The sequence below is a fragment of the Athene cunicularia genome (assembly GCF_003259725.1).
Source record: "Athene cunicularia isolate RWA chromosome 2 unlocalized genomic scaffold, athCun1 chr2_part1, whole genome shotgun sequence".
Classification (NCBI taxonomy): Eukaryota; Metazoa; Chordata; class Aves; order Strigiformes; family Strigidae; genus Athene; species Athene cunicularia.
In genome coordinates this window covers 122,565,642-122,593,536 of record NW_020799095.1, presented here as the reverse complement: position 1 = coordinate 122,593,536, position 27,895 = coordinate 122,565,642, and the positions used below count along the sequence as shown (strand labels likewise).

The 27,895-nt window shown below is 39.9% G+C and overlaps 1 protein-coding gene across 1 annotated transcript in view; it reads left to right on the top strand.

Annotated features, from left to right (window-relative positions):
* Positions 1-26,185, top strand: part of MRPS28 (mitochondrial ribosomal protein S28) — a 73,057-nt gene extending 46,872 nt beyond the window's left edge. The window contains exon 3 of the mRNA XM_026841480.1: positions 25,238-26,185. Within this exon, the coding sequence (XP_026697281.1) occupies positions 25,238-25,391 (154 nt within the window). The 3' untranslated portion in view covers positions 25,392-26,185. The remainder of the gene's footprint in view (positions 1-25,237) is intronic.
* Positions 26,186-27,895: the final 1,710 nt, after the last annotated feature.

Below are 27,895 nucleotides of genomic sequence, written 5' to 3'. Positions count from 1 at the left end.
AAGGAAGCCTTGTGTTTCGTAGTTTTTTAACCATTTCAGTATGAAAAGAATTAGCGCATCTGTTCTAAACCTATTTCCAGTATAGAAAATGATTCAGTTGTATCTTTTGATCTTTGCTGGAGGAAGAACAAAAAAAAAATTGGCTTGGTTTAGACAATTAACTTAGACAATTAGCTTAGATATTAGGTAAACAAGTTCAACTGTTAGGATGGTGAAAATCTGAGAGGGCTTACCTAGGGGCTGTTTAAAAGAACCTGTCCTTCATAGAAGTTTCTTAAAACCAATTTAGGTAAATATTTTTAAGGAGTAACCTACTTCAGGATAAGAGGTAAGACTGGAAGTTGTCTCCTACCTTTAATCTTTCTGATTTTGGTCAAGCATTTAAAAAGTGGCTGGTCATTAAACAAGACTTGCACTTGAGACACTTTAGGGTAAGTACAGTAGAAAAATCCAACTTTCCAATACAGTAGGCGCCAGTAAAACACTTTGTAATTCCTGTAATAAAGATTTCTGCCTCCTGTGTGTAAAATACTTATTTCCAAGATTTTATGTTCCCTTATAAGTGACCCAGATGGATGAGAAATACTCATAAATACAATCTCAAAGTAGTCTGCTCAACTTCTTTTGTAAATGACCATGAAATAATTAGGAGTGAGATGGGAAGCATTTGGCTGAAATATTGATACAACTATTACCCAGAATTGATTCTGCCACCTCAACTTCATTTTGTGCATTTTCTTAGCTCTCATTCCTTTCCATTTGCTCAGTAATTGTTGGAAGAAGCTGAGGTGATCAATCATATGACCTTATCTCTAAAACAATTTACTAGCAGGCTTTGCTAAACTGTAACTTGAGTAAATATATATTTTCTGGCTCACCAAGAGCATGCACTATTTAACAAGAAATAACCTTGTAATGTGCCTTGTCAGCTTCTGGCCCTCTAATTCCCTGTTTTTCTCATCTATGAAGAAAAGTGGTTGTTACTGAAGAATGAATATACTACTTACAGCTTTGTACCAGAGTTGTTTTTTTGTTCAGGATAGAAAATGTTGGGGATGGGGATGGGGTGTTGAAAAACACGTGAACATCCAGTATCACCATCATATAGCCCTATTTCATATGAGCCTACATGGACATTATAATTTAATTAAAATCTGTGATTGCTTACTTGCTTGCATGTGCGCATATGCACAAATCAGTTGACTGCTGTAAGGGGAAGCTCTTTAAGAAGGTATCTTGTTATCGCTGAATGTATCAATTACTCATTTTGTAGAAGTTATTTAGGCATTGAAATCAGGAAATAAGTGTTGAAAATGCTGAAGAGTTATTAATTTGGGTGGGGGTGGGGGTGTTTCTGTCACTTAAATTACACTCTCTAGCAGTTTGAGTTACAGAAGGGTCTCAGTCCCACATGTTGCAGGATGGCATCTTTAAGACTAATGTAATGCTACACTAAAAAATGTAAAGATTTTTAGTCTTTTCAGAGATGCAGTTTTAGTTACCCGTGTTTGATATCAAACTGCTAAACTGCATATTATTGCACAACCTGCACAATTACTGCACAAAGCAGTTTGTTGCGAAAAATTTGTTTTGCAACATCCAAGGCATGAACTAAGGATGAAACGCAGGTATTTGAGTGTTAAACTCTTTAATTTTATTAGTCCTCACTTCTTTATGGATTTTTGTACTTTCTCCAAATTTCTACAAAAATATTAGTATTATAAGAGATTTTTAGTCTAGTGTTACATTTGCATTTGTTATGTTTGAACATAAAATGTAAGTTGTAGTCAGAGTGGTGCTTATCCTGCAATATCAACTGACACAAGTGTTATGAATTGTTCTGTTTTCATTGCAAAAATGGGTGAGCATGTGTTTGAAACGTAGACTATGATGATGATATTCCAGGAATATTCAGTAAATTTTTCCCTCGTCTCTTCTTCAGTCCCCCCAGCGAAATTAATTTGGTTTCTTAAGTTAGGTTGAAACATTGGAATTATGCCTGATAAAGCTGGAAGAAAATCACTGAAATAATTATTTAGAGCTAAAGCTGTTCTCTGTATCGTTACACAACAGGAGTGTGAGGAATGAACTTGTGGCTCCAAGACTGGTGTTACTGTCAGGGCTTTTGGATTTTTCAATCATAGGTTAGTGTAGAGGGCACCAGATATTTTAGCGTCAGATGGGATGCACCTGTCCCAGAGGGGGAAAAGGATCTTGGGGCAGGAGTTAGCTGGGCTTATAGACAGAGCTTTAAACTAGATTTGAAGGGGAAGAGGGACAAAACATCAGCCCATCTGAAGTGCAAGTATACCAATGCACACAGCATGGGTAACACAAACAGGAGGAGCTTGAAGCCATGATGAAACAGGAAAATTATGATGTAGTGGCAGTAACAGAAACATGGTGGGATGTCTCCCATGACTGGAGTGTGCCAGTTGATGGCTACAAGCTCTTTAGGAGGGATAGACAAGGAAGGAGAGGTGGTGGGCTGGCACTCTATGTTAGGGACTGTTATGATTGCTTTGAGTACAAGTGTAGTGAAAACAGGATGGAGTGTCTTTGTGCTAAAATCAGGGTGAAGGCCAACAGGGCAGATGTTGTAGTAGGGGTCTGCTATAGGCCACCCACCCAGGACAGAGAAGTGGATGAAATATTCTGTAGTCATTTAGGAGAAATCTCATGATCACTTGCCCTTGTCTTTGGGGAGACTTTAACTTCCCAGACATATGCTGGAAATAAAACACAGCAGAGCGGGACCAATCCCAAAGATTGCTGGAACATGTGGGAGACAACTTCCTGATGCAGCTGGTGAGAGAACCAGCCAGAGAAGGTTCCCTGCTGGATCTCCTCTTTGTGAACAGAGAAGGACTGGTGGATGAGGTGGTGGTTGGAGGATGACTAGGGCACAGCGATCATGAAATAAGAGTATTCTTAGAGAGGCCAGGAGAGGGCTAAGCAGAACTGCCATCATATACTTCCAAAGGGCTGACTTTGTCTTGTTTAGGCACCTGCTTGAAAGGATCCCTTGGGAGACGGTCCTGAATGGTATAGGGGTCCAGGAAGGCTGGGCACTCTTTAAGAAGAAAGTCTTAATGGGTCAGGAGCAGGCGGTCCCCAGGTGCTCTTAAGAGAAGCTGGCAACAGAGAAGACCACCCTGGCTAAACAGGGAGATTTGGCTGGAACTCGGGGAGAAAGGGAGAGTTTACAGCCTTTGGAAGAAGGGGCTAGCCACTCACAGTGATTACAGAGATGCTGTGAGGCTATGCAGGGTGGAAATCAGGAGGTCTAAAGCCCAGCTGGAAATTAATCTGGCTTCAGCAATCAAGGATAACAAGAAATGTTTCTATGTCAGTAGCAAAAGAAATGCCAGGGAGAGTCTCCATCCCCCGCTAGATGCAGGAGGAAACATGGAAGCAAGTGACACGGAAAAGGCTGAGGTGCTTAATGCCTTCTTTGCCTCAGTCCTTAATAACAAGACTAGTTGTACTGAGGGAATCCAGCCTCCTCAGCCAGAAGACAGAGACTGGGAGAACGACCCCCCTGCAGTCCAGGAGGTGACAGTCAGTGACCTGCTGCATCACACAGACACGCGAGTCTATGGGACTGGATGGGATACACCCGAGGGTGCTGAAGGAGCTGGCTGGGGTGCTCGCCAAGCTGCTTTCCATCATTTACCAGCAGTCCTGGCTGACCGGGGAGGTCCCAACAGATTGGAAATTGGCCAATGTGACGTCCGTATATTAGAAGGGTTGGAAGAATGATCCGGGAAATTACAGGTCTGCCAGCTTGACTTTGGTGCCTGGGGAGCTGATGGAGCAGCTCATCCTCAGTAACATCACACAACATGTGTGGGACAACCAGATGATCAGGCCCAGCCAGCATGGGTTTATGAAAGGCAGCTCCTGCTTGACAACCTGATCTCCTTCTATGATGGGGCAACTTGCTTATTGGATGACGGAAAGTCTCTGGATGATGTTTACCTTGACTTTAGCAAGGCCTTGGACACCATTTCCCACAGCATTCTCCTGGTGTAACTGGCTACTTGCAGCTTTGGTGATTGCACACTTTGCTGGGTAAAAAAACCATCTGGATGGCTGTGCCCAAAGAGTTGTGGTGAACAGAGTTAAATCCGTTTGGTGGACAGTCACGAGTCCCCCAGGGCTCAGTGTTGGGGCCACTCCTGTTTAACATCTTTATTGATGATCTAGATGAGGGGATGGAGTGCACCCTCGGTCAGTTTGCAGATGACACCCAGTTGGGTGGGAGTGTTGATGTGCTCGAGGGCAGGGAGGCTTTGCAGAGAGACCTGGACAGGCTGGAGCCATGGGCTGAGCCCAACTGGAGGAGTTTCCATAAGGCCAAATGCCGGGGGCTGCCCTTGGGCCACAACAACCCCCAGCAGCGCTACAGGCTTGGGGAGGAGTGGCTGGAGAGCTGCCAGTCAGAGAGGGACCTGGGGGGGTTGACTGACAGCCAGCTGAACAGGAGCCAGCAGTGTGCCCAGGGGGCCAAGAAGGCCAATGGCATCCTGGCTTGTGTCAGCAATAGCGTGGCCAGCAGGGACAGGGAAGGGATCTGACCCCTGTACTGGGCACTGGTGAGGCCGCCCCTCGATTCCTGTGTTCAGTTTTGGGCCCCTCACTACAAAAAGGACATTGAATGACTCGAGCGTGTCCAGAGAAGGGCAACGAAGCTGGTGCAGGGTCTGGAGCACAGGTCGTACGGGGAGCGACTGAGGGAACTGGGGTTGTTTAGTCTGGAGAGGAGGAGGCTGAGGGGAGACCTCATCGCCCTCTACAGCTCCCTGAAAGGAGATTGAGAGAGCTGGGGATGAGCCTCTTTAACCAAGTAGTAAGTTATAGGACAAGAGGTAGTGGTCTCAAGTTGCTCCAGGGAAGGTTTAGACTAGATATTAGGAATTACTTCTTTATAGAACAGGATGTTAGACGTTGGAATGGGCTGCCCAGGGAGGTGGTGGAGTCCCCATCCCTGGAGGTGTTTAAGAGTCGGGTCGACATAGAGCTGAGGGATCTGGTGTAGTTGGGAACTGTCAGTGTTAGGTTAATGGTTGGACTGGATGATCTTCAAGGTCTTTTCCAACCTAGATCATTCTGTGAATTATTCACACAGCGAATGGGAACCCTTGGACTTCCCCAAGCCACTTCACTATTTCCCTTGCAGGAGTGAGGTTACGGTAGCTGCTGTCTTACCGCAGCGGTGAGCCTCCTTGCTCGTCACCCACTGCCATTCAGAAATGCTGCTGCTGTGTCTCTTGGCCACAAAAATTGCTCTTGGGCAGAGAATCCAATGTACAGACAAATCTAAGTCCCCTGCCAGGGATTTCCAAATCCTGTCTAACAGTAATTGCAGTGCTAGCTGCACTGTAAAACTTCCATGGTTTCTTTCTGATCTTTACTGCAGTTGATGAAGCAAAGCCATCATTCTTGCATTTATTTGCTGTTTTATTGGGTGTTAAGTGTAGCATGTTGCTAAAATCCTATGTTAAATAAATCTGACCTTTTATATATAAAATTTTATGTATATTTCTAATGGTTTTATTTACATACTAGAAACAACATGACTTTTCATATATTAAAATGATTCCTGTGCAAAAAGTGGTATTTTAAGGTTTAGTTAATTACTCCTATTTTGTCATGTCATATTATTGAGATGATTTGATTTGATTGAATCTGTTCTGCCCATGGATGAAAGGCTAAACAAGGAAAGTTAATTAATGTATTTAAACATTTCCATTTTAGACTTTTTAATTACTGTGTGGACAAAATAATGACTTTAACTGACATAATTTTCTTTGTGTGTTAGTTGTGCACATATGTCAGTACTGGGGTTGAATAACGTCACCTTAGCCAGCATGATTTCTTCTGAGTTTCTTCTAATAGTTCACTTAACTTCATAAGTGTGGTTAATGCTGAAATGGGACAATGTGAAATGTGGCTAAAACGAGGTCTGAAAAGGTGCAAGTCTAATGTGCTTAAAGAACTTGGTAGATAGACAAGGTGCTGAAATACTGTCAACCTTACTGGAGTTAGATTTAAGGTTTTGGTCTGTAAGCACTGCAGTACAGTGGTGGTAACAGTGCCGAACGTCCGTTTCTCCGTGGAAGGCCATATGCTGTGTGTCTTGGTTGCTGGTTAAATTTCTGCAGGTGATAAATGGGCAAGCAGGTACTGAAGATCAGTCCTGTAACAACGTAAACCTATACCTGCCTCCTGGTGCTCAGCCATGCTCTGGGCTCTCTGCGTGTTTTATCACCCATGTAATCTGAGTTTATTTCCAAGTATAAGAGAAGCTGAATTTGACCTGGGTGACTGAATGCCTGATTTTGCCTTGTACAGTCATTATTGTTATAATTAACACCATCAGCTTCAAAAGTGGTTCACTGCAGGCATAATCTTTTAAAATGCATAAGTAAATTCTTTCATAGTTGATAAAATATTTTCATCGAATTCACACATTAATAGGCAAAGCGTTTATGTGTAGTTTTTTCCATTTCCTCATGTGAGAAAACTTTCAGAACGATTCCCTCCACCCCAAGAGTATTACGGATTGCTTGGACCATCAATACTTTCCTTAAATCTTTTGTGGAGTACAATAAACCTCCCTGTCCTTTTTATAGAGAGAGTGGTAGAATTTCACCCCCCATTTAAAATGCAGATAAACAAACTTCTCCAAACAATGTATTGAAAGGTAGGTTAAGCCAGAATGAGTCATCACCTAGGCGCTCTCTGTGCGTGTGCATGTATCGGGAACTTGATACTGTGGGAAAGCTGCAAGGCACCTTCTAAGGTGATGGAGAAGAAATACTGTACTACAATTAGTTTTACTCACAAATCAGAATAGGATTTTGTTATCATGATTAATTGCATCTTACCATATTCCACCAGAAGGTAAGCAATAGTAGGAGCTGAAATTCTTGAACGACAGAGGAAGGGAAGGGAAGGGACTAACAAGTGAAAGGCATGGAAGCAGTTGTCTTGAAATCTCTTACTTTTGCTAACAGATATAACCACAAGCTCTGACTTCTGAGATAGATGAAAGTGATAAGCAGGTCTCTTTTCAATGACCAAGCTTATTTAAGTATTGATTGGGACAAAACTGGTTTTTGTTTTATTAGTATTACTGAATCTTTAGTACAAAGGTGGCATTTAAACAAAGGGCTGCCTTTACTACAAGACTAGTTTCTAACATACTGGGTGCCCATATTATTCCAGGCTTATAAACTGTCAAATTTCCATTGACTCTCATTTGCTGTAATGAAATCCCTTTAGTATGGTACATGGACAGAGTTTTTTGTCTTTTATCCTGTTTTCCAGCTAACTAGTTCCTCTTTATCTCAGTTAGCAGTGGACAGAGAGATGAAGGGGTCCCAAACCATTTTTATAGCATTGTCTTCTGCTGTGAGCAGAAGCAGGCAGGGCCCATGTTGGCATTATCCTCAGCCGCTTGCACTGGCCATCTCCCTTATGCAGCTGCATTGAGAGCTGGGTCAGGGAGCTAAAGGAGAAAAAAACTGCCCTTTTTTTTCCTTTTATTAGTCTTCAAATGGATCCAGTTCCTGGTCAGGTTGGCAGCCAGAGAGCTTGCCCTGCATCAAGAGTGGTCAGGTGGGGGTGAATGAAGAAGGCTCAGCCTGCCCTTTCAGCAGTTCAGGTTTGTGCTGGGTGAGTATGACAAGGCAGTCCTAGCCTCATAGACTCCAACATGCCTCCTACATGCAGGACAGAACAAGAACATGAACTGCAAATGAGAGCAACCTTCTCCTTCAGCTCTGTTGAGATAGCTCACCGCAGCAAAGCCAGTGCATGCACAGCCTCTACCACTGTTCTCTACAGCACAGTTCCTCGGAATTTGACGGTGGTAAGTTAAGCAGTTGAGGTTTTCAAGGCTGCTTGGGAAGACAAAAAGAGAGTAAAAGGTTAAAAATGGAAAGCAAAAGGGTGCGTGACCCGGAAAAGTATGGAAGGGTGATGTGTGGATGTGCTGGGCTTCTCTGCAAGTATTTCCAAAACCACTCTGTTTCGTTCATGTGTGCCACCAGTCTTCAAGTCTGCAGCAGTTCACTGGCAGGATGTATTTAGTTTACTATTCCTGTACAACTTCAAAACCTACTAAAATACAAAACTCGTTGGTTCTTGTCAGAAACTAAAGGTGAACATACCAAACATCTGATTACAGTTTGCTGTAGAATGGTTTTCTGTGTTTATAAAAAGGCATACTGCATTTTATAAGTGTTTGAAATCTTTGGAATCTTGAAATATCTTTTCAGTGTTTTTAAGAATATAAACATAAACGTTCAGTAGAATATTTTACACATAAAAGAAAAATGGGGAGGAGATTTGAAGTATGTTCCTGTGATTTTGCATATAATTTGGGGGAAACCTTTCAGAGCTGCAGTGCAAATAAATTCTGATTGAACAAGTGAAGACCCTTCCAGAATTACTGCACACAAAGGAGATGTGGACTTTTATTTTCTTAAGTAGTGAGCAGTTTCGCAGTAGGGCTTGAAGATCAGGACTTGGAGGCACTACAAAGGAACTGCAGTGATGAATTAAGGAGATTGTGATACAGAGTTTGACTATTTTTTGTGTATTATAAAGGGTTGGGTGTAGAATCTACAGCAGTGGTAGGTAACAGAGAGAAAATGAGACAGCAGCTTAACAGCTTCCCTTTTTCACTCCACTAATACAATATATAGGCCAAGGTGCTTGGTCTTCTAGGAGTTGGTGCGAGCATTAGCTGTAAGCAAATGTTCTCACTGAATATTTGAATCCTATGACACCAGCTAGAGAAACTTTTGGTGACTTTATTTTTAAAGTCAAATAAATGCTGATAAGGAGAAGGGGAGTAGTGAAGGAAGTTATATGGGGAGTTTCAGTTTAACAGCCTAAAGTTTGGAGGAAAATAGGAGAAGTAGAATAGAAATGTTACATTCATAAAGAACAGTTACTGGTCTGAAAAAAAGTCCAGCAAATGAGAGATGTTGCCTTCTTATTTTTTTCTATCTGTTTTTCATTATTTTGGTTGCTTTGGGCTTTTTTTTAGCCCAAATTCAGCAGCCACTTTTGCAGGCATATTCCACAGCTGTACGTGAGTCCCACAGAAATCACTAAGCTTATCCATGTCAATGACATGGACCAGAACTCTTAGAGAATGCAAGCGTTAGTTTGCAGATATTTCAGGATTTGCCATTTCTGTGCATGTTTGCACAAGACACCTAGCACAGTCATGCTCTGAAACTGGGTTGAGGATTTGGCAATAACAATGAGGGGAAAAATGGAAAATTCTCTACAAATCATATGCGTTTCTTAATTTGACTGATTTCAACCATTTTAATCTTGCTTTCATGAGCATTTACATCAACTAGCTTCACTTAAGTCTGCAAAATGAGAATTAAAATATTTTGCCTATACATACACAGATACTGTGTTAAGCAATTATTTTCTGGTAATTTTTATTCATGCACAGAACAGGTGAAGCATTTTTCTTTCACACAGTACTAAGCCCAAGTAAATGCTCTAACTTTATTCAAGTATTTAGTTGTGTTTTTTCTAAATAAGTCCTGGTTTGGACTTCATTCTTTGCGGTTACCTCTTTTCCATGTTGATTGGGGTGGAGATGTCCAGTTTATTCCATTTGTCAGGATCTCACAGCTATAGCAGGATGCACTAGGAAGGAAATCCAAGTGGTTCCATGCAGATGTTGGCACCCACTCACTTTGAGCTCCTTCAGATGTGGGCTGGTTTCTTACAGTGCTGTGTCATAGCCCTTCACATCCTGAGTTCTAGCAGGACATATTCACTTAAGTGCAATGCTGAACTAGAGCTGACTCTTCCCATTCAGGTGGCATTAGACCTGGGTCAATAACACCTTCTGGAAGTTGGAGCCCAGTGCAGAAATATGTAATCAGTCCTGATTAGTTTTAGGTGAACAAGAGCTAAAAAGTTTTTCTTGTCCTTAACTACTTGTCTGAAAAGCACTTTTCACCGTGCCCCTTGGAGCTCCTGGTACTGGGAGTCTTGTGCAGCTATCTCAGATCTGGCACCGTAGAGAAGCAGTTCAAATCTGCATGGTTTGGTAGTCAGGAAAGGTTCTTGGACTGCCTCCCACACCCAGGGTGCCCTGCTGACCTGAACTCTGCATGCCTGAGTTAAGCCCTCTTTGCGTTGAGCCTCCTAAAGTGGAAGTCCTGGACCAGTGTCTCAATTGAGAGTAAAATGCCATGGACACCTCTCCCAGATGACAGAGCTGTTTTGTTCCCTTTTCCCATGGACAGGACTTGTAGGAGCTCCTATAACTCACATTTCCTCTCTGGAGAAGGCACACTAAGATAACACTGCATACTGTGAGCAGAAAATGTATTTGTCTGACATGTGACAGGTATGTCAAAACCTGCCTGTTTTGCTTGAACACATTCCCAGCAATGTGAGCGCTTGAGAGGCTGATGGAAAGGCTGAATTCTGTTTCAGATTTACATCTCTTGGCTCCCTTTCCCCGAAGGGAAGGGGATGTAATTTCAGACCCTTGGTTAAAGAGTTACAAATATTTGGGAGAACAGATAAGTTGCTGCTAATTGATTCCCTGGGACACTTGTTCCCAGTTTTGGAGGTACTGCTGGCATTAAAGATGAGGCATGAAGCAGTCCCTGTTAATGGTCTCTGTTGGATGATTAGATTGCACCACACAGGTTGTGAAGGAGTAGCTGGAGAATGGGCAGGAAGAAAAATGAGAATATGGCATTAGTAAGCATGGCTCCAGAAAAAAACCTTACAGTCTCTTCTGATTTTTGCATGTAGCCAGGAACTTGAACATATTTAAATGTGACTAGGGCAGGACAGGCGCACTACCAGAAAGCACCTTCTAAAGTGGAGAAGAAATCAGCATTTTTCAATCCATCGGTAAAGAATTTTTGGATTATTTAAATAACTGAATATGAGTCTTATAAAAACAAAATGTAAATTCTTACTGGTAAGCAGTGGTCTTTGTAGAGGGTCCTTCTCTAATCACTTGCTTCCATTGGGCTGGTTTTTATTACTTTACAGCTTTAATTTCATGGTAGTTCAGTTCCTCATTCCCACTCTCTTGCGCTGCTCTTGCAAGTGATTGACCCAATGTTCAGAAAGTATTTGCACTTTTTTTGTCTGTTTTTTTTTTCCTCCTTTTTAAACTTCACTTTGTTCATAATCAAAGCCCACAAATGTATCTGTCTTGTAGGAGACATGTTACTATCTGTAATTAAGCATTTCATGAATGAGATCTACATTTCAGTCATAATAATTTGTGCTAAAGGGACAAGTAGTCCCTGAATCCTCAGATTATTTGATGAAAAGTAGATATATGTGTTTAACACCTAAAGGAATCCTTGCTGGTAAAAATAAATGCAGGCTAAAACTAGTAATGTGAGAGAAACTTAACCCTTTTCACTGGGCTTGGAGAAGTAGTTGGTAAGTACTGTGGCTGTTTGAGGCCCTTGTTCAGATTAAAAAATAAATTAAAGGAAGGAGGAAGGGAATGAAAGAGCATTTCCTTACCAGGCAGTCACACAAACTATTGTCTGTGAGCTCCCCACCCCCATCTCTTTCACCCAGGCGCGCGCGCACACACACACGCTCACAAAAAGCCAGTTTTGTGTCCTTCTGAGCACACAGATGTTCCTCTTGGCATCCCTACAGTGTGGATAGGTTTTTTTGCAGGCACAGAATGTGAGGCTTCATTGTTGGAGACAAAGTGTTGCCTGTGGTGGGAATTGCTGCAGTGATGGGAAAGTATCGTAATGTATTGTTGGATTACTGTGTTTTTTGCCCCAGTAGAGACAGTACATTAAAGTAGCTTTGTGGGTAGTGAATTGTTTGAGCCAAGCCTGGCTAATAACACTCTCTCCTTGGCAAGCAGTTGTACAAGGTATGGTTGGCATAGTTTGGGCCGTCACAGGGTTTTTCCCAGGCATGTGCAGTGGTTCTGCTGCTTTGAGTAGAAGTCTTACCAGACGTATTTGGTGAGATAACAGAAGTGGTCTAACTGTGAAGATAGAGCTGTCATACTTTCAGTTATTCATTTTTTAGTTGTATGAAGATCTGATACAGTATGTGCCTTCTAAATAATTTTTAGGACATTTGTTTTCTATCTGATGGTTCTAAGAAAACAGCTTAAAATTAGAAACTAATAGCAGTTAAGTGTTTGCCTGAGCTTTCATGCAGAAAAGGATATAGCCCTTTCGAATTCTTTCTGTGCTACAGCCTGCCACAGAATGTGGTGCTTCTTTGGTCACAGTTGATGATGTTGCTAACCTAAAGTCTGAATCCAACTCTTCTGTTGTTGGTGGTACTGAGCAAGAGGAACAGTCTAGATTAAGTTCCTTTTGTCCATATCATGTTATTTTTTATACCCTTTCCTGAAATACACACATATTTTGTCATGACTGTCATCGCTTTTGGTTGGCAGTTTCATACCCCCATAATAAATACGTTCTGATGTAAAAGGTCTGCCTGTGTAGATCCATTTGAAAGACTGCAGTTCAAGATGGAGAAAATGAGGTATGGCTCCATTTCAGAATAGCTTGAGTAAGTGTTTATAGATGAAAAATTCCTTGAAGGAAGCTGCTTCTAGGGAGAATTTGGAGGTGAGAGTGTAGAGGAGAAAGTTACCTGACTCTGTATAATAACCATTAATTATTTTGTTTCTCAGTTTGCTCCTCTAACAACAGAAACCCTATTCCTTCCTTTTTTTCCCAGATACTTTCATCTATCTCTAGTTTCCTCACTGTGGAGAAAGATGTAATGGTTTCATTTTCTGTGGAGCTTTCATCTTTCCACATCTAGAAAAAAAAAAAAAAAAAAAAAAGCCTGATTTGGTGTGTTTTCTCAATCCATGTTTGTGTATTGTGTTTCATGAAAATTTAACAGGGTTTCACTATTGACCAGAAGAATAAAGTGGTTTTAAAAGAATGCATAAGGCAAACAAGTAGATCAGGAAGATGATTCTTTTCCATATACAATGCCATGGTAGTTGTTGCTACTTCATTTCCAGATATACTCCACACACTGGATGCAGTTCTGCTGTCATGAATACACCTACTTTTTACTATTCTTAATTAAGCTTTTTTTCATCCCTGAGGCCTATTGGTTGTTTGTCTCTTCAATTTTACTGTATTGCTTAGATTATACTTACTTTAAGGTTTTCCCTCTTCTTTCACTCCACCTTTTAAAACTATAAGCATTCTCCTATTCCTGTGTTGGTGTCTCTTGAAGAGAATTTCCTTTGGAAACCCTTTCTACCCTTCTGCAGCCTTTGGTTTCAGGATCTCAGGACATGTTCTGCTGCTGTACCCAGAAGCACAGTTTCTTTCCTAGCTTTCGGGTTCCTCCTTGTCTACTTCTGTGGCACCTGCCATTTTTGCCTTTTGATATATCCAGCTGTTCATTTCATATTTATTGCCTCCAAAACTAAATTTTCTGATGTTCCTTCTAAGTTCCTTTAGATAGTTATGTTCAGTGATAGTCTATATTTCCTTAACCTCAAGCATTATAGCATTAGGTTAAACTTTGTAATTTCTGATATTTTAGTAGTGTCTGCTTTTTTCATCCCTTTAGTATTTCTAAAAGCTGCCGTTACCATTCTCAGCTCACTCCTGACATCATTGTGTGCAACAGTTGTGGCTTGCTAGGTGATCTGTCTCGCTGTTATATTCTTGCCTAGACTCACTGTTTTCTTCATGGATATTCTTTATACATTTTCCTCTTCTGTTTCAAGTGTTTCATGAAGCACATTTTCTTAAAATCTGAAACACACCTTTTGCAAAACTGTCTCTCTCCAGACTCCAGTTAAGATCTCTAAATATTAGTTATTTTTAGCAGAACGTGGATTCATCAAATACTGGGTTTTCTCAAAGACAGGTACATAGCATTCTGCAGAGAAGTGAGCCTTCCCCACGCTTCACACTCTTTTTTGCCAGTTCTTGAAAATCAAACTGATGATGTCAAACCAGTTGTATTTTTAAGGCACCACTCCCCAGTAGGATTTTCATGTTGTCTCTGAATAGGCTTTTATTAACTGTGAAAGCCATTTGAATGAATAATGCAAGTGTTAGCTTACAAAGAAATGTTCCTGACCAAATCTGAAAATGTCCCTTTTACAGGAGCACCATGACCTCTTTTTCATCAAAAACTGTGTTCACTATTAGTCTGTATTGTTCATTCATAATGTAAGTAGCTGAGATTGTTTGGGGGACATTCAGATTAAATAAATGGACACTGACAAGGAATTGAAACTTAACGAAGTATTACTTGACATACCTTAACATGTTGGGTAATGTTCTCTTGTATTTAAGTGCAGGCATATGTTCTAAATACACCCTGTGGTGCTTCCAGATAGTTTGTGTGCACTGGAAATAGTTAGGTTTATAATCTGTTGTTACAGTGGTGCTTTTTTTTCCTGCAAGATTCCATTTTATCCTCTTTTAACTTTGTCAGACCATGGTGTTGATACTGTCAAATATTTTTAGCTAAAATCTTTGATTATTTCTTCACTGAGTGCCTTGCAGTTGTCCGAGCAATCTGCATATGCTGCATTTTATAGACCAACTGTTAGGTAAATGTGGCTTGACTTTTGCCACAGGTGAACAGGAGTGACTGAACAAGCCAGAAGTTGTAGGCAGTGCTTTTGTATAGACACCAACAGCCAAAAGGAGAATTGGGAAAAGACATGGGAGTAGGGAGGTTGAGGGTAAGAGACTGGTACTTTTCATCAGTCCTTTGGGAAGGAGCAGTCCTCCTTCAGCCTTAGTTGATTGATAAAGGGGAACCATATGGTACCTCCAGCTACTCTAGTCTTAGAGCCCCATCCAGTTCTTCCTCCTTTTCGCTCAAACCCACCAACTCTCACCAACCCAGTATTCTCCACAAACCTCACCCACATTCTCCAAAGTTGTATTCCTCAACCTGTACCTCCTCCAGACCCTGCTTCCCCCTCCCAGTCTTTCTCTGAGACCCCAAACCATTAGTGCCCAGCCTTCCCCCATCTTTAGCACCTTTCACATCTCTCCTGTGGGATTCACTGCAACTGAGAATTCAGCTTCAGCTGTTCAGCAGCTCCATTTTCTATCTGTCTGTATATGGCAGCCCTTACATTAACATGATTACCAGCACTCACTGCCACTGGATAGCCATTTTAGCCTCCCCACCCATCTTCTGCATCCAGCTCACCCAAGAGAAGAATAAATCCAATTTATAGCTACGATGGGCTTTAAAGACAAAGAAAGGACATGGACAGTACTTACCATCAGCGCAGATGGGATCGTCGGAGCAAGGTTAGAAGATGTGTCTGCAAATTGAATTATCCTGGTTTGCTGAAGATTTTCCTGTGTGACAGCTTCTCCAAGCTGTACAAAGCTTGAGGGTTGAGCACCAAGGCTGGGCAGATTTTAAAATTCATTGTCATTGTTCCCATAGCTCGTGTCATTAACCAGACAGCAAGGGGAAGAAACAGTCTGATTTGAATTTTGATAATAACCATGTCTGGATTATCAAAACCTACTGTTTTTAATCCCTTATAAGAGACCTGCCAGGATGGCTGGTACAAGGGAACTGAAATCAGCTGAGTGAGAAAACTGAGCAGCACTGCAAGAAAAAGAGAACAACTGATTTTAGTTGGTACTGGTGAAAGGAAAAACTGTGATGTGGTAAGAAATTGAAAGAAGAATGAGGTCAGCTGAATAAATGGGCTGGGGCTAGGATCAGTGTGGAGACAGTAAGTAAAAGAGGACAAAAAATGTCTTAAGTTTTTCCTGGGGTAGAAAAAGAAAACTGGAAACACCTGGTCAGAGATCCCAGGGAGAGCGTGAGAGATCAGAGGAGAAGTAATGATTAAGGAAACAAAAGTATAGAAAGTAATATTGACACCATGTGTAGAGGAAAGCTAGAACAGTACTGTGGAAACTGCAGTTGAGATTTGGAGGGTTGAAGGTTTAGAAGTATGTACATGAAAAGTATCTGACTGAGACAAGGTCCCAGCATGGGAAAGGGAAGGGACAGGAACTGCAATAGAGATCACTTGTGGAAAGATGGACAGAACAGTATGAGCTAGAGCATGCTTCACATGAGTTTGTTTGCTGCTTTTTTTTTTTTTTTTCTTCGCTTGGCTACCTTTTTCTTTCATCATTTAAGCAGTTTGCCTGGCTTCTGGTGCCCATAAGCATGAAGGGCTATGGGATTTTTTTTTAAATGTAGTATAATTGGCTAGCTTTTCTTATATATTTAAGTATATAATCTTTATTTTTTAGCATTTTCTAAGTTACAAAGCAATATTTTAATCAAAACATTGCGTAATTTAAACAGCAGACACCCCACCCCCCCCAACAATTTGGACTAAAGACCCAGGTTTCTTTTATTTTAGAGTGATGTTTCCTCTCAAGTTAAAGGGTATGTTTTACGTTATAGACTGAGAAAGCAAATGGCATAAATTATTGTATGATGACATAACTATATCTGATACAAGTTCTTAGAAGACAGGAGCCGCCTATTGCAAGTTTCATTTGTCAAACCTTAGCTCATCATGCCATAGAGAAAAGGTTATAGCATTCATCTTTGATGTGATGTGAAGTACATTTTAAAATACAGATTATTCTGTGGGTACCTTCTCTAAAAAGGGAACAATCCTGTCCCGAAAGTTTTAGTGAATGCAAATTGATTCTTGTGGAGACTGTAGCAAAAATTGCAGCAAGATTGTTTTGGTCTTTTCAGGTAAATATTGGATACTTTGGATTTTGTCTGAATTGAAGGCAAGCATATTACTTTTTAGAAGGTTTTACAGAGAGTCTGAATGTCCATACTGAGTGGAACACAGTTAGATTTAAATGTTTGGCACCTTTGGCTGTATTTTTTTGCTGTCATAGAAACAAATGCCATTGATTATTGATATTGTAATACCAGAGCTTGTCAGTGTCTTCACAGTGGTTTGCTCAGGGCTTTTCCATGACAATCATAAAACAATTCTTGGCAGATTTTGCATTTACCTTATTTTAGCTATAGGAATGAAAAGTTCCATGTTTCATTCACCTGTGTCTGTGCCGCTTTGGGTCAGCTGCTAGTTGTCTCAATAGCCAACAGTTGAGACACAGGGAAGGGTGACATGGTCCCTGAACTTGGGTCCCACAGGATAGAAGATGCCAGCACTTCACTAATAGGCTACGGTTTTGGGAAACTCTATAAGCATAAATGGAGATTATTTTTTACCCCCTATTGATGGGATGACCCTCAGTTTCTGCTGCTCTTACCAGTGTGTTTGGTAATTAATTTTCCCACCGAGTGTCAGTACATACAGTGATGTTAGTGTGTGTTTGTGTGTGTGTGCTTGCTTACTTCTGTAAACTCCAGATGACCAGGGATATATTCAGATGCTTCAAGGTGTTTTTCACATCAGGATCTTTATGGTATTCATTTAAAAATTCTGCTTTAGCAGTGGTCAGAGCAAAGTGAGGTTTGGCTTTGGAGTTCCTCAGATACATAAAGGAGCCTGGTTTTAAGGATGCTTGCCATAGGCTCTACTTAGGCATTGTTTGAAAACACAAGGTGGAAATGACTTTTGTTTAAGCCGATTGTTTCACACAGGTTTACAGCATTCTGCTAAATGCTTCCAAAAATATGAGAGGCTTTATCTGCTTTTATCTACTAGAGTATCCGGATCTCTGCTGCTTGTATCTAGCAGAGTATTAGCCTTTTCCTTTGTAAATGGATGGCTTTGACACAAGGCGTAAAAATATTCTGAAAAATTACTAAACAGGTGTCACAAACGGTAAATGTTCAGAAGAAATGAGCATGTTTGCTTGCTTAGTTCATGGAAAGGAAAAGACAAATTAAGGAGGAAACATGCTGAAGTGGCAATGAGTTGTTGAGTCATAAGAAGAAATATTGCATTTTCTGATGGAATATAACCAGCAACCTTGGAGCATTTTTTGTGAAGTGTTTGATTGCAGAGAACAGAGATGCTTTGAAAATCCTATTTTGAGCATCCATCCTTTATTTGGTGCTGTGGTAATAAATAATGGATGAACAAAATTTAAGCCAAAAGGGACCTTCAGGTCATCTCTCAGGACTTCACTGTATCATGGGACATGACATTTCAGCAGGTTATTCAGAACTGAACTAACACATCTGTTTTGAGATCTCTTCAGTTGAAGCCATCAGTGGCTGCAGAGTCTTAGTGCTTGGAGTTTTTTTCTAGTGGCTCATCAATATTATTGGCAAAATTGTGATTCTCATTTGCATTTGTTGGACTTCACTTTCCTGCCATTACATGCTTTTCCCAGATAAATTTAAGCACCTTTTAATACCAGTATTTTCTTTCTGTAAAGGTATAGACAGCTCAATCTTTTTTAAGAACCGATCAACATCTTTACGTGGCTATTCAATTTTATGCATTTTCTTTGTCCTTCTTTTAGTAGCCTTTAAAGAAAGGTAGGCAGGAGGACACGCTCTCTTAGTATCTCTCTTACTATACCATGTGCGCTCTCTGTAGAACTCACACCACATTTCTACTGCCACTTTCTGCTGTCTTGCTTGTACGTACAAAGCTAGGATTTGATCTTTTTGCCCCAGCATTGCCTAGGAGCTCATACTGAGAGGGGTGTGTGTGTGTATTATGACTGCTGTATTGAGCTGCTGTAAGGAGGATCGCTGTCCCCCCATCACTAGATGTGCAACATGTACCTCACTGGAAAAAGCCGCTTCAGCAAGATACAGGTTGCTGCATTGAACTACGCTGCCTTCAACTTGACAGCAATCTGCAAATCTCATCCGTATTTCTTCTGAACAATAATTTTATGTATACTGGCAATGAGTGAGGGCTTGCTGGGAAGGGGTGTGCTCTTGCTGAGCTTGTGTCCTGTAGGGCATCAGGGGGTGACCTATACAAAAATCATATAGATCTGTGCCAGGGTAGCTCCTTTAAGCCAGTTATATGGCCTCCCTTTGCTGATAAAGTTGAGAACAACGTGGGCTTGGGCAGCATCTATGAATGCTTCAAAACATTTTTCAGAAATAAGATGAATTGTTCCACACACAGCTTTGTCCCACCCCAGCTGCACTGCTTTGCTGCTGGCTGGGGTCAGTTAGAGGTGGGCTTGCTTCTGGGGGTGTTCATAGTTTCAGTATTACTAATGAAGAGCTACAGAGTAATTTTGAGTGGATTTGAATGGTGGTAAGAACGGTGAACAAAAGATCTGGAGAAAAAGTGATGGTAAAATTTATTTCACTACCTTTTTAGTTGTATTTTTTTCTGAGGTTGATAATGTAATGTTTTCTACATAATTTAAAAAAAAGAAAATTAAACTATTTAGAATCTTATAAACTGTTCTGTACTGTATTCTGTTAAGGCACTGAAACAAAACCTCTTGAATAATAGATCTGAAAAACACACTTTGAAATTCTCACAGTAGGAAAATGAAAGACATCAAGACTTCTCATGGCATTCTCTGGGAGTACCATGGCTCAACTCTAACCCTGTCTTTGGAGTGTTTTATATTAATCTATTTTGTATGGGAGATAATCCAGGGATTCCTTTTATTGCAGTTTTTGAAAGCCATCACTAGGATGTGTTGGGAGATGTTAAAAATTAAAATTCATTCTCTAAATGACACCTTTGGTATAGGAATTATAAATCAGGTTGAATAGTTGCCTTCCCACTCCATTAAGAATTGCATGTTTGTGAGGGGTGGGACAGATGGAGCAGAAGAATGAATGGTGGGTGAGAGTAGTTGTAGCCAGCCCTAGCTCGTTCATTCAGCTTTGCATTGAAAAAGTTATAATTCAAAAAGGAAGCAGTGGAGACTGAAAAGTAGTAATGAAATAGAGGAAATATAAGCTAAAATATTCCATTTGCATCAAAATAGCAGTCCTGTATTTTTATAGTAGGGAATAGAGCGTATCTGTGAATGCATTTTTAAAATCAGTGGGAAATACTAGCCAAGACTTGGTGAGACTCAACAATTTCTGCAATTGTGTTGTTATTTTTGTAGCTCTGTTTCCAAGAATAGAAGGTTTGTTGCTTTAAATTTTAAACTAACAACATGAGTAGTTTTAATAGAAAAAGGACTGCTTGCTAATTTGTGATCACATGTACTTTTAAATATAGGATAGTTTAGCAAAATGCTTTAATGTCTACACCTATAATTTAGAGTTTGAATAAAATTCTTATTGTCATGTAGTAATGAGGATGCTTCCTCTATATGTGAAATTGCACACCTGCAAAACTAATGCCTCATTTTCTTGGTAGCAAATGGTGTAATTAGGATCAAAACACATTTTTAGTTATAGCCTCCTTGTTTTTACAGGCTCTTTGCTTTCCATGTTAACTCCCTTTGTAAACCTTTCACCGTCGCCTGAAATGGCTTTTAAATTAAGAAAAGAACATTTCCCCCTCAGCATTCTTGAAAGTTAGTAAAAGCTGAAATACATCATTCCATATCCTCCCCCTCAGATTTTATTACCTAAAAATATTGGGGGGTTTTGTTTATTCGTATATTTTAAGGGCACATAGTAAAATTACTTACATTTTTAAAATTGCAGGTTTGAAATCTTGACTGAAGAGTTTTTTGGGTTTTGGCTATTTCCTTTAATTTATCATTAAGATTTTGAGAGATTTAAGGCTTCAGTGCAAAAATGAAAGGATTGGAATAGGGACCAAATTGCAATAAAAGGGATACGTCAGTCAGAAGGAGGTTTCCAAGTTGCTTAAGTTCGGAAGTGCACGCTGTGCCATTTATGTGTGTTCAGTGAAGAGAAGACCTACTTTATGTAAGTTAAGACACAGTATTTTGATATTTGCGTGCAAAGATAAAAGGCCCTACTTTGAATGTAATAAGAGGACATAAACCTTAATTTCTGTATTTTCTTTAAGCATCTTTAAGCAGCATCAGCAAGGCTGTACTCTGTTTTTTCTCTGTGCTCATACATACTGTATTATATTGGTGATGTATGGTTTTACAGGTTTAACAGTTCACATAAGAAAAAGGATTTTCATCTTGCTGCTTTTCAAATTATTTTCCATGACAGTTCAAAAATTACAAAAAACACTGAAGCAGTTGTTTGGGTTGCCTCCAACTTAAAGTCATCTTCTGGAAGTGGGTGTTTGAGGAAAGGTGCATCTGTACCCAGGGCTTTGCCCACTCAGGAAGAGATGGAGAGGAGCCTGCAAGCACTCATTCAAACTAGAGAAAGCTTTTTGGAGCCCACTGACCCTTGTCTGAAGTTCAGGCGAAGGTTTCTGGCAGATGCTTCAGTGGGTGCTCTACCGACACTAGCCTGAGATGGGGTCATGGCTCAGCAACAGCAGCTGGTGGATTTCCACCTCTGAAGCTGAGAGTTAGGCAGAGTCCTTCCATGCAAATCTGGTGTTCCCAAAGGGTTAAAAGTGGTAGCTCTTGTAAATACATTCTATAGAATTGGAGAAAGCTGACTCTACTTGTAAATTATTTTTTTTTAAGTTCTGTAGAATATTCTTGTACCTTCATTTATGTATGCAACTAAACTACCTTTGTCTACTTCAAATTGAATTTAATACTCTTACCTGGCAATAGGAAGTGGTAGGAAGAAAACACGTGCATCCTTGGCAAACACAGTGCTCGGGGACTGTGCAAAGGTTAATGGTTCCTGCTGATGGTCATGAGATAGGATGATCTTGAATAAGAGCATTGTTACGTAAAAATAAAGCAAGTCCTTTTGCAAAATGGGGTAGATGGTTTCTTTCCTTTTGCACTGGTGTTCTGTGTCTCCTAGGACACCGTTCCTGAAAATAAGAAAATGCCTGCTTTGTTTCTGGGTCCTGCTTCAAGATTCTGCTTTGACCATAGGATAGTTTTATCTGTTTAAAGGATAAATACCTTTGTGGATAGAATATGCTTACTATGCATAGAGAAGCCTATCATTTCCTCCTTCTCTAAATGTAGTGGATAGACCACCACTACATGTTGTGTTCATGTTTCTACTTTTTCTACATCTTCTACTAATCATTTATTCTAAAGTGTTTTAGCTGGAGGAAACATCTGTTGCAAAACCAAACGTTTATATTCATGCAAACTGGCAGTTGTGTCAGCTCCTTAAAGTGTTGTTCTTCAGGATCTCTTTGTAAACAGATGTGCAGTTCATGGTAAACCTTCTTTAATAATTGAGTTAAGTACGATTAAAGTATCTGGAATCTGTTTGAGCTACTGAAGTGACTTTGAAGTTTATTGTACTTTTTATGAAAATACGATTTCTTGGATTTTGCATTACAAATATATGCTAAAGTTGTGTGGAATTTTGAGCACAGTTCTCTGCAGACCGTACAATGAGCAAAGTCTTCATAATGCTAAAATGGGTGAAGTTACGTTTATGATTATTAATTTATTATTAAATTAGATGTATTAATCATGAGACGTACAGTTTCTTCACCGATTTTCCTCATGGACCTCCTTGGTTCTAAATCGGACTTTTAAAGGTTTGATTATAAAAAATTAGTTTAATCTGTTCACTTGCAAAACACTTAGCACTATAGTGTAGCAACCAGCCCCAAAGAAGCTGTTGTGTGATGAAAGTAGTGTTTTGTATTTCAGTTACGAGGATGGAGCTCGATACCTCTCCCACTCTGTGCTGTCAAATAAAGAGGAATTTTAATTCAATTTAAACCTTGTTCAGTTTGATCTTCTGTAGAAAAGTATTGGATCCTGAAGCCAGTTTTTGCAATAGCATCCTGCTTTACATTATTGGTGAGCTGTTTTTCCTCTAGGAGGACGGAGAGGAGAAGAAGGCAGAGGGTTGACTGGTCTTTAAAATTCATCAGAGAACCACTAGTTCTAGTATTAAGTTTTATTAGGTTAAAACCGTGTCCATCTTTTTAAAAGCAAAACAGAATGTTGTAGTTCACAGTCTGAGTTTAGTGCCACTCAAGCTTTAATGGTTTTATACAGTCTTTACTTTTCAAATTACTTTTTTCCTCTTCTGTGGCTTGATTCTGTATACAGTTTCCTTCATTTCTACACTATTTACCTGCAATGTTTACAGTAGTTTTTTGTCATCTCCTTTACCATTTATCCCCTTTCGTATCTTCCCAGGCCTCATTTTTTCCTCATTTTAAGGTGTCTGCTCCCTCTTTTCTCTTTCCACAGACCATTTCTCCCTATCAGATGTCCTTCTCTCTTACTTTGCCTTCTCCCAAAACCTAATCTCTCTATTAAAAAAAAAAAAAAAAAAAAAAAAACCCATCCTCTCCTCATTGATAAAGGCAGAAAAGTCTGATAATTTATGGCAAAGATAGTATTAGGGATCAGGATAACTTTATGGTTGGATGCAAAGGCAAGCCATCTAGCTAGCAGCTGTCAGTAAGGTGAAGGTTTGGTTCATGCTGGAGAATTTCCTGGAGATTACTCCCATATACCCAAATGGCTAAAATCACTAGTCAGCTGGTATCTTCATTTAAGTTACTTCAATAAGGAGATTTCCTCTTCATTCCCCTTCTTATCTCAAAACGTTCTGACTTCTTTGGGGAACTTTGTCTTTTATTAAGCCTAACAAAACACAGAAGAGATCATACATTTTTAAGGTCTTAGGCATTGTCTTTTAATTTTCTTTTGCCCTTGTCTTACTCCTCTGAAATGTTGCACATTAGCTTTCATAAATAATTATCATCAGTTGTGAAACTGTTTTGTTTTGAAATGCAAGTATTTTACAGAGAAAGGGGCAGAATTGATCCTTTCCAGCTATTCATTTAATAACCAGACATAAGTTATTCTCTGTCTTTGGTAGCTGTGCTGTAGTCTTCACTGCAACAGTGGTTACTCACATTTTGGACAGATGAAGGACTTCACTCTTAAGGTTTTAAGAAAATGTGTGGTATTTCCATTGTGTTGATTTGTGCAGGTCATCACAGGATTCACTGGGATAAGTGTTGGCAGAAACCTTGCTGGCCGAGTATCTTATGTAGCTGCTTGTTCAGGGTGGAGGTATCAAATGATCATCCTTTGCAGTTTGTAACATAATAGAGTATATTACCCCAGACTAACCAAGAGCCACAGGAATTTAAGTAAGACAGAATTGACAGAAAATGGAGGTGGGGATAAATACAAGTCCAGCATCTTTTCTTAAGAAGTTTAGTTTTCAAAAAAAATCTTGATTTGATGTGCCGAAGAAACTTGAAACTTGGTTCAGTTTTGCTCCATGCTAGCAAGCAGTTGTCAGTCAGTAGAGATCGTCTACCCAAGCTGAAGGTGAAAATGAGCAGGGTGGAATTGCATGCAACTAGACTTCCCTGTTACATTTTCTCCAGTCTGTAACTGAAGAATGTTTCAAACTTTCTCTTGCTTTTACTCAAGGTGGTCAAGCTTGATGGGTCTTCAGCTCCTTATGTTTTGACTATGAAAAAAAAAAAAAAGTATGGCTCGAACTTTCAAAATAAGTATAAGTCTCCATTTTATTGCTGGACTTTGGTCAGTAGCTCTCCAGGTGCGTTATAAAAGATGCTAGTATTTCAGAAATCTTCACTAATTTGCCATGTCCATCTTGACACAGGGTCTGTTTTCAAAACACGTTGAAACACTCGCATTTTCTGACTTAAAAGGAAAAAAAGAAAAAAAAAAGAGCGTAAAACAATAAAACTCAACCCTGTAGGCAGAATGTCTCATTGCAATAGTTACGGGGTTTCTTTTTAATTATATGTGGTGAAAAACTTGTAGATGATAGCCACTCTTTGGAGGTGGAGGTAAGACAAGAAAAGATCCCTTGCCTGAGGCCCAGAGTTGAAAATTTAAACCATAGTTATCTGACATTATACTTTCTTGATAATAGCAATGTCACCAGTGATATAATGATGACTTGTCCTCCCATTTAATGGTATGTTGTCCTGCACATAATTGTGTTCATGATAGCAGATGATACAGTAAAATATTTTGGTGGAAGACACAGTTTCCTATATAATAAACTGCTTTTCTGTAGAGCCTGCATTCCCTCAGCAGATCTGGTGGTATCTGCTCTTCCATGGGCAGGAATATATCAACAGAGACTGGTTCTGCAGTTGCAGAGTGTGTCCCAGCCGTTTTAGTGCTGATGCATTACAACAGTGTTGGACTTCCACTGCAGCACATCGTTTTCTGTGGGCCTGCTACTTCGGTCTGCAGATGGGAGAGCAGCCTTAGGAGATGCAAGACTGTTGCTTAACAAAACTTACTTTCTTCCTCCCCTCCCCTTTTCTTCACAGAAAATACCAGAGAGGAACCCGAGTACGCCTGAGACTGCTGGATCTTGAACTCACAGCTAGATTCTTGGGTGCAACTACTGATACAACACTTCTAGAAGCTGATGCGGTGCTTTTAGGGCTTGTGGAAACCAAGCAAACAAAGCAAAAGGAGTAAATGTCATGTAAATAAATGCATTTTGTGCTTTATAGCAAATTATACGAATTAAATGTTTCTTTGGGAAATAAAAGTTTCTGTCCATATGGTTAGGTAAATAATGAGATCAATAAAAGACAATAAACACATTGTACCTGGTTCTTGCTCCATTTTTATTCACTCATCTTTCTAGCACTTTTCCTTTTGATTTAAATGTAAAAGGTTAACTGAACTTCTGTAGGTAATATTGACTGTTTTCATGTTCTTTTATAAAGAATTCAAAAGTACATCTTTCCATCCCAAAGCAATGTTGATCTAAGACATTGTACTTCCGTGGAGGAAGTCCAAAGCTTGCTGTTGTGGTGCTCCTTCCAGTATAGTGTTTCATACAGAACAATGTCAAGGGTTCCTGATTTGCAAGCTGAAGTGCAGAATGTTTACTGCAGGTACTGGTTTTGATCTCTGTTATAATACATCATGTTTTTATCGCAGTCTGCTGAAGAACTAGAGATTATTCTTTGCTTTAATTGGAGTTCTCCAATGTGTGTTAGTAAGTTTTCTCTGGTTAATATGAAGGAAAAGAAAGGCCATTGTAGGTCTTATAAATGTAATGGGTATTTGAATGCAAAACCAAAGAATCATGCTATGTTTTTTCCAGTATTTTTTTGGAGCATTCGCTATCAAAGACCATTTCTTCTGATTTCTGGTATATCCAAGTCTGAATTCTGCATAGTCATTTGTGATCTGCCTAGTGCCTTGCAGGTGTGGTGAGGGCAAGTGAAATTTGCCATTTATACCACTGAATTACAAAAAAATCCCAGTTTAATCTTAAAGTATTTTTCCAAAATATTGGAATAAAATGAGATTTGTTAAGGTGGCATGCCTTGTTTGTCTGCAGTGACAGTCCAGTGACAATGTGTTTCTCACTATATGTACTAATTCAGCAAAATGCACACCGGCTTAAGCATATATTACCCAAAATGTACAGACACCTCATCTTTCTGCTGGAGCAGGCCATGTGAGCAGTGATGGAGCCAGTAAAGGAAGGTATAGCTCCTTCTGCCTCTTATGACTGACTGTATTGGTACTTCAGTCACGTGAGGGAAGAGGAGATAAGGGATCCCTGAACGAGCAGAGTACCAGGGAGCCAGCTCCAGGCTGCCACAGCTCACACACCCCATTCCTTGCCTGCATCTGAGAGAGAGCTGGATCAGATAGCATCAGAGAGCAGAAACTGTGAGCAATTCTGTTAGATTGTAGCAGGCCTGTGGGTCAGATTGCCACCCAAGCTCTTCAACTCTTCATATGGTCCTGCAAAATTAATTTAGAACAGGATAAAAAAGCTTTAATTTGCTTAGAGGTCTTTTCCAAAAACATTGTCATTTCTCTTTTAAAGGTTGTTGCCTTTTGTTTGTTTGTTTGAAAACATACAGAAAGAAAAGCAAAAGGAAAGATGAAGTGCCTTTTTACGTGCAGTCACAGCCCTATGACACAGTGGTTTGATTCTATCTTACTCCTCTGCCTAAAATAAAAAATTGACAAAAGAAACAAAAGGAAATTCCTCTCCTACCTTTGCCCTTTTGTAGCACTGAGAAGAGGGGTATAGTGCAGACATCACCTGCTATGGGTAGTTTCCAAAATACATCTCACGCATAATCTGTCAAGGAAAATATTTTTAATATAAGGTGGATATTTGCCCAAAATACTAGGAGGAATCACATGGAAAATGCATAATCATTCTGAAGGGAATGGGCATGTTTTAGCAGATCCCTTTATAGTTTTGCAAACTGAAGTTTTGTTTCTGGTATCAGTAAGGATCCAAGCAAGAGAGAGGAAACAAGCAATGTGAGCTTATTTTGTTGCTTTAATTTGCTCATTCATCTCAGTGACCTTAATTAGGGGTGTTTGAACATGAACTTCATTGGGTGTTAGCCTCCAGGTAAAGAGTTACCCTAGCACTAGAGTAGGAAAAGGCCTTTTTAAGAAGCCGGAAGGAATTTAAAATACCAAAGAGAAATCCTGTCTGTTGAATGTAACTCATCCTATATGCTTGATCAACCTTATTTGAGTGATTTGGCAGGAAATAAATGCATTAACGTTTTGGGGGCAAGCTAAGAGTTATTTCACAGTAGGGTATCAAATAGTGATTTTATTAAATCTTCCTCTGGATAACCTTTAGAGAAGTGGCTTTTAGAGACTGTAGTGGTTGCTTTATCAGATCCAGCTTAGTGTTTTATTTGGAAACTCACAGGTTCACATAAACTGACCCAGTCTTACAAATCATGTGGTTGACCCTTCAATGTCTTTAGGCTGCTGCTAGCTGTTCTGGGCTTTGGAAAACCAGTTGTTCTCCCAGCTCATCTCCAGTGACCTTCAAGGCAGATATTTATTGGACCTCCAAACTGTTCAGACAAGAATTGTCCCATGGAGGAGTCTCTCTTTGGGGTAGCCTATGCCCATCACATGTTGCCTCAATTCTGTACAACTCCCAAATGCAAAATTATAATGACAGAGCGGGATTTCTG